At 42.3% G+C, this 7,445-nt stretch overlaps 1 protein-coding gene across 1 annotated transcript; it reads left to right on the top strand.

Moving 5' to 3' along the window:
- The first annotated feature begins 1,996 nt into the window (after positions 1–1,996).
- si:dkey-148a17.6 (uncharacterized protein LOC108190685 homolog) lies at positions 1,997–4,072 on the top strand. Its single transcript, XM_061246466.1, has one exon. The coding sequence runs from the start codon at positions 2,082–2,084 to the stop codon at positions 3,180–3,182; it is 1,101 nt and encodes a 366-aa protein (XP_061102450.1). The 5' UTR covers positions 1,997–2,081; the 3' UTR covers positions 3,183–4,072.
- The last annotated feature ends 3,373 nt before the right edge of the window (positions 4,073–7,445 follow it).

Consider the following 7,445-nt stretch of genomic DNA (forward strand, 5'->3'; position numbering starts at 1 on the left):
TAGTTTCTGAGGGCAGCCTTCAGGCTTGCAGTGACACAGGACAAACCTGTCTGTTTTATATTGTGCCAACTTGAGCGCAGCGGTCTTGGGTTGCGTGTGCCAAAGGAAGTAGTCTAGTGTTCCAACCGAAAATAATATCACACCTAAATGTTGCCTATTATTTTAGGTGTTATTGGATAATATATTCACTTTGGCCTTGTATCTCCTACAAGCTGCTCTGGGGTTATTTGAAGTGTTCTCGCTCTATGGCGATGTAGGCCTACGTTACCCTAAAGCAGACAGCTCTACTAAATATCTAAAATATCTCATATTCTGGGCTAAACAGAAACATACATTAAAACTGAAATGTTTATCAAAAACCCACACAAATTAAACTATCCCTTTAATAAAATAAAATTCACTCACATTTAACAGGCAAAACCTGTGTTTATTTGGTTAATTTGTGGTTCAACCCCTTACGTATCGCCCTGTTTTCTGAACACAAGCTTGAAAATGACATGCCCAAAATAAAAGAGTTACTATTCATGGACCCTCTTGACAACAGGCATAACTCTGGTCTGAAATTCTTGGGGGTTTGTTTTCAAGATTTCAGAATTACTGTAAATATTACTGGAAAAAAGTCCCAGAAGCTCAAACAGAAGATTTTGGATACAGATGCATGTGGCTGTGCCTGAAGGCCTTAGAAACACAATGGAGCCACAGTCATAACACTGGACAAATCACCTTTTACATTTGATGACAGTAGCAGCAAAAATGAGCATTCTGCATTGTTTTTTCTAAGCTAACTGTTTAAGTGGATTTCTATAAAGGCCTTTTGGAGACTCCAAAAGGACACATGGTAACTCAATCATATTTTGGGTGTTATGAATATTTTGGGTGAAAGTTCTTTCGAAAAAAAGGTATTTATTTTCTCAGGGTAGGTTGGTACAGCGAGGGTCAATAGCCAGCAAACAGTTATAGCAGGGAAAAGGCAGTTCGTAAGTGATAGTCCAGGAAAAGGGTCAGATCTCCAGCAAACAGATGTATTGAGGATAATCCAAAGAATAGTCGCGGTTATAGGCAATGGGTTGAAAAACTACGGGTCAGAACAAAACAGAAGGAATAAGCTAAACTCGATGGTCCGGGACGAAACAGGTCAAAACAGGTATCAATACTAAAATGCTGGCGAGTATGGAATAAACACATAACAATCTGGCAACTAACTGCACAAACAGAGGGGTTTTTATACACAGGTAACGAGAGGGAATTGGAATCAGGTGGGGAAACAATCAGGAAGTGAAACAGGTGAAACGAATGAATGAAGTGACAGGGAGCCTACGGTGTGCACGGAGGTAACAAAAACCTATGTCTCTGCTTGTTTTTGTTCTTATTTCTCAGCCTCATAATGGCGTCCTTGACAGCCTCTGGTCAGCATGTTGACAAACACCAATAACAGAATGCAAAGGAAATCAAAAGCCTAGAATCAAGACTAGATACTAAAAGCTTTCTTGTACATGCACAAAGGAGGTGAAGAGGCCCGACTAATCGGAAACAGCTGAGAAGCCAAGTGTCCAATTACTTTTTATCCCATTAAATGGGAGGACTATGGAGAAGAAGGGATGTATTTCCAACATGGTTTGTCCGATAGGCATGAAGTTACCATAAATGAAAAGTCAAGGCAGTCTGCACTTTCATTTCACATCTAATGTGCTGGAGTACAGAGCCAAAAGAACAGAAATTGTACCACTGTCCAAATACCTACGGACTGCACTGTACAAATTATTGTGTGTTACATGTTTGTAGCTATTTGTTCATGTCTACTACACAAACAGATTTATGCATTCCCTCATAGGAGGATTTATCATTTCATCTTGCTTCATCTCCTCAGTAGGGTGTTGTACATCTCAGTTTCCTTGAAGAGATGTAGCCACTTATTCCCTTCTTATGACACAGAAATCAGATGGATGAGTCACCAATTCTCTGCATTGAGATTCCTCCCTAAAACATCCTTCCTGTTCTTCTCAGCAGTTAAAGGGAAGTGGGCCCTTGCTTGCTCTCGAGTATCCTCAGTAGTCTGCGTTCACAAATGAAGAGGTGACAACATGAATGGCTCCAGCATGCTGCCGAGCAAAGAGACAGAGGCCTGGGACGGAGGGATGGCGGTGGCCTGCGTGATCCTGGTTCTGTCCTTCCTGGTGGGAGCTCCTGGGAATCTCCTGGTGATCTGGACCATCCTGAGGCACATCGAGAAGCGCTCCCACACCGTGGTGCTCATCCTCCACCTCGCGGTCGCTGACCTGCTGGTGCTGGTCACCCTGCCTTTGTGGATCTACTCCCTGGCCCACTCCTGGGTTTTTGGGGAGGGCATGTGCAAAGCCGTGGTCTACGTCATAAACTCCTCCATGTATGGCAGCGTGTTCATCATCACGCTCATGAGCGTGGAGCGGTTCGTGGCCATCCGATACCCCTTCGCCTCCATCAGCTGGAGGAAGAAGGACCTCCTGACCAAGGTCCTGCTGGCCCTCTGGGCTCTGGCTTTCCTCTTCAGCGTTCCCGTGATCCCGACGCAAGTGGTCGACGAGGTGGGGGAACGAGAGCAGTGCCTGTTCAGGGACTACTCCTCCGTCAGCCAGGAGGTGGTCTGCCTGCTGCTGGAGACCCTGATGGGCTTCGTCGTGCCCTTCTCTGTGCTCGTGGTCTGCTACAGCTGCGTGTGTAGCCGCATTGCCCGGATGACCTTCAAGGCCAAGCAGAAATCCACGCTCCTGATCACCAGCGTGGTGGCCGTCTTCGGCCTGTGCTGGACGCCTCACCATGTGGGAAACGCGCTCTCGCTCGTGGCCATGGCCATCCAGGAGTGGCACCCCAGCGCGTCCAAGAGTCTGGAGGAAGCCAGAGGCACCATGGCGTTGATTGCGGGGGCCATGGCGTTCATCAGCAGCACCGCCAACCCTCTCCTTTACCTGTGTGCCGCACGCTCTTTCAGGAGCTCGCTGCGTGACACCGGCATGCGGAAACTCTTTCGGCATATTTCCAGCTCGGCTACGGGCGAGAGGAATAAAGAGTTGTCCTTCGTGTCGAAGAGGCAAAGCAGCACGCAACAGGAGTGTACTTTGTGCAGCTCAGATTCAAAAATACAGGCTACGGACACACAGGATACAGACGCAGTTCAGCTGAACCTATATGAACAGATTATCCTCTAAAGTTTTATCGAGGCATTTGCCATGAATCATTTGAAAGGTATGTTGTTTGTCATCCACTTCTAGATCTAGATAATGCATCTAGATTGTTTATGTAACCTCAAATTCACTTAATACAGATTTATGCTTTGAAATGTATACATTTTTGGAAAATGTGACTCTTGAACGTTCCTTTGCCTTTCATAACTGTTGATCTGGGAGGAAACTGGGAGGAAGCCTGAGTCTCGGGCTGCTTATCCAAGAGAGTGGTTGCTTAACCGGGTTTATTTTAGATCTTGCTGACATGGTAAGATAGAGTTTCACACTCTGCTCTGGATTGATTATGATGACAGGGATCTTTCTGTGCTAAAATCACTTTTAAAATGAGGCTGAGCACCTGCTGTGCAACAGAATCTTTCAACAATTAACACAGTTGGCTCAGTCACAGATTTTTATATTCATGTATAGATGTTGTCTTGACAGTTGTATTACACTGTATGATAGTATAGCGGTATGATACAGCATGAATCTTCAGACTGATTTATTGTGAAATAAATGTCTCAGACAGCTTAGTCTGCCTCACTGTTCATACGCCAAGCTACTAATTCCTTGGTCCACAGTTTCTACTTCCTGTTTTGTGAATTGCAACATAAGGGGGTTTCAAAATCTGCTTAAAGGTTTGTATCAGAGATAATGGAGAATAGTTATGTTTGTTTTTACCAAATTCTAATAATGTCATTAATGTCATAATGTTGACTGGAAACTCAATGAAGGTGCCATTTCTGTAAACATACTTTTGTATAGTTCATATATCTTATAATGTTTAGTTTTATTGCCTCATGCATGAACTTTATAAATATATAATCTGTATCTATTCTCTATGCCCAATACAATAAAATCTATATATAAATGCATATTTTTCTCAATATTTTGTCCAACCTTGAAGCCCTGAGTACTTGCCTGAATAAGCTAGCATCGTTTCTGAAACAGACAAGTTCCTGCTGGAACACAAAACCAATAATAATTTGCTTATGGAAAGAAAAAAACACCCACCTGCTGCAGTGGGGACAGTAGATGGCATTTGATGTGGATGGGAGCTAATCAACAAATTCCTCACAGTTTCCATGCATTGGCAGCCTAGTTTCAGTAAATTAACTATATTACAACAACCTGCCTTACTAAAGCCTCAGTTCCCAGAGCAGGGTGTCTCCCTTTGCATCCAGTTTTAAGAAGTCAGTCAAACAAAACCACAGAGACCAACTGTTTTCATTCAGATGTCTTAGTGTATATAAACAGTCAAGTTTGCAGACACAGACCATTTTGTCTTTATTATGAGATTTGTGTATGACATTTATTTGATTGCAATTGCTTGCTTGCTACAAAATTAATGTTGGGCAGAATTTTGTATTACTTTAAATGTTTCCCTATCTATGTCTAGAGCTTTGAGAAAATAGATATTTGCCACACATGCGTGTACCACACATAAATCACTATTAATGGGTGCGTTGCCTGTGCTGATCACATGATGCCATGAGCATTCAGTGCCATGTCATCCTGTCCTTAACGTCAGAAGCTCACTGTCCAACCATGCCCTATGGTTCAAGTAACGTTAAAAATGCCCATTTGCAGAGGTACTAAGCTACAATTCTATAAAATAATGCAAATAGAAAACACAAAATATGTGTTTTTTTCTCATGATTTCTTCAATGGTAACAAGGTGGTATTTTTTTGTGGGAATGTGCGTTGTAGACATCCTTTGTTTAAAACTGAACTTGAACTTGAAGATTATTAAGACCACAGAAAACATTGGACCCCTGTCTTTTTTTCATTTCTTCTTTCTGGGATCATAAATATCCATCCAGTTTGATGTTGCTCATTCTGTATATAAACACACAGCTTAGTATTATGTTCATATTGCTTGTTGGCCCCTGTCCTCCTTTTTTAAATGAAATATATGGTCAGCCTACATATAGTATACTTTATCAATTCATCGTGTAAGTCGCAGGGATTGCCAGTGAATGTCCACTTCAATTGCTTGAAATTGAGTGCATTTAAAGGTACAAATAGTAAAGGTACTAATTTCCAACGTCTAACGGTCAAGAGAGGAAACGCGCTGATATTGAAGCGCCATTGGCTGTGGCCAATTTCAACCAATGAGCTCAAATTATTGTACAGCTATACGATGTTTTGGTTCAGAGTGCCAGCCTGTCAACTGTACATTTTGAAACCAGAGTTTAAGGACTATAAACACAGGCAGAGGGTGAGTCAACATGTATAAAATGGAATCCCAAAACAGAAATTGTATTAGCAGAAATGAATGTGCAGCTGTCAAATAACATTTGCAGTTCATATACAGTGACTTCAGAAAGCATTCAGACCCCTTCACTTTTTGCATACTTTATTGTGTAGTAGATTTCATTTTAAATTGATAAAATGGTCATTTAGCCAATCATTCTACACTCAGTTACCCAGTTGCTAATTTATTCAAAATAAAAAACTGAAATTTCTCATTTACATAAGTACATAAGTATTTCCATAAGTATTCAGATCCTTTGCTGTAGCGCTCCAAATTGAGCTCAGGTACATCGTGTTTGTTTTAATTATCCCTGAGATGTGTCTAGAACTTGATTGGAGTCCACCAGTGACACATTTAATTGATTTGACATAGTTTAGAAAGGCACAAACCTGAGTATATAAGGGTCCACGATTCACACTGCATGTCAGGACAAAAGCCAAGCCATGAAGTCCAAGGGACTTTCTGTAGACCTCAGCAATAACAATCTGGTGACACATAGATCAGGCCTCAATAATTGTGAAATTTGGAACCACCGGGACTCTTCCTAGAGTTGGCTGTCAACCCAAACTGAATAGGCGGGCAAGAAAGGCCTTGTTCAGGGAGGTGACCAAGAACCCAAAGGTCACTCTCACAGAGCTTCGGAAGTCCTCTGCAGAGATGGGAGAACCTGCCAGAAGGACGACCATCTCAGCAGCTCCCCATCAATCAGGCTTTTATGGTAGAATGGCTGGATTAAAGCTACTCTTGAGTAAAAGGCATATGACAGCTTGCTTGGACTCTTGAGTGCAAGAGGAAAAAGATTCTCATGGGGTCTGCTGCTGAATGTTGACTTGTATAGGAGTGACTCTTAAACTCATGAAAATAATGTGAGCACTTCATTAAGCTTCTAGACTGATCCATCTCCACTGTGCTAGCCTTCAGTTTGTTCATTTCTCTCCAACTGAGAAGAGCAGCTGGGTTTAACAGGGGGTTGCATTTCATCCGAACCTGTATTGTGTGTATGTGCAAGTCTCTGTTTCTATGTATTTGTGGTCTGTGTGCGTGACTGCGCGTACGCGTGTATTACTGACTCTAGGAGAGAGCTGAGTTTGTCCCTCTCCATGTCGTAACACAGTCACTCTGGGACGCACTGAGCTGTCGTATCAGGGTTCACTTCAGTTCCTCTGATCTCTCAGCCCCTCCATTGAGAACAACCAATTACCAACTATGTGTCCTTTCATATGTCTGCTGGTCACTCTTCTTCAAACACAAACTGTATCTTCTCAGTAGGGCGAGGGGAAGCCATTCACATGGAATGAAATTGTGGCGCTCTATTTTCTTTGAGCTCCCTGGGCTTTTTCCGAGAAGTATTGTGAAATATTGCACAAAATGGCCATTATTATGCGGCTCTTAAGGGGGGACGGGAAGCCTCACACTCCCTTTGTGTAAGGTCTTCCCCCTCCGATGAGGAAGTCGCTGTCTTGCATAAGAAAAACAACCAAAACAAATGCCGTGTTGGGGCTTTCCTTGTGGTGTTGGTTCTTCACAGCGTCCCGTTTTCATTCACTGCTCGACCAAAACAGTCTCGCCCAAAGACTGGCCCAAAGTGCGAGGGTGACAAAGAGACAAAACTCTTTACAGTATACTCTCTGCCATTTATAACTGTCCTGTGAATCATATCACTTGGGAGGGATCAAGTTGTTCTACCTATTCTTCCAAGTTATCAAAGTATAGGCTAACTACTAAGTAGATGGTGCATTTTATATTTGTGTTCTGTTACTGACCTTTACAATGGGAAGAAATTTGAGCATTACATTACAGGTATTTAGCAGGCACTCCTATGCAGAGCAACGTACAATGAAAACATTAGTTTAGTGGATAGCAGAGATATTTCAGTTGGTTACATGTCATATGGATATATTTATGTGGCAATCATGTCAGATGGAATGAAATATACACTATATAAACTCAATAACAATATTTATTGGGTAGATACCACCTGACCAAAGTGA

Source organism: Conger conger, chromosome 6 (assembly GCF_963514075.1).
Source record: "Conger conger chromosome 6, fConCon1.1, whole genome shotgun sequence".
Lineage (NCBI taxonomy): Eukaryota > Metazoa > Chordata > Actinopteri > Anguilliformes > Congridae > Conger > Conger conger.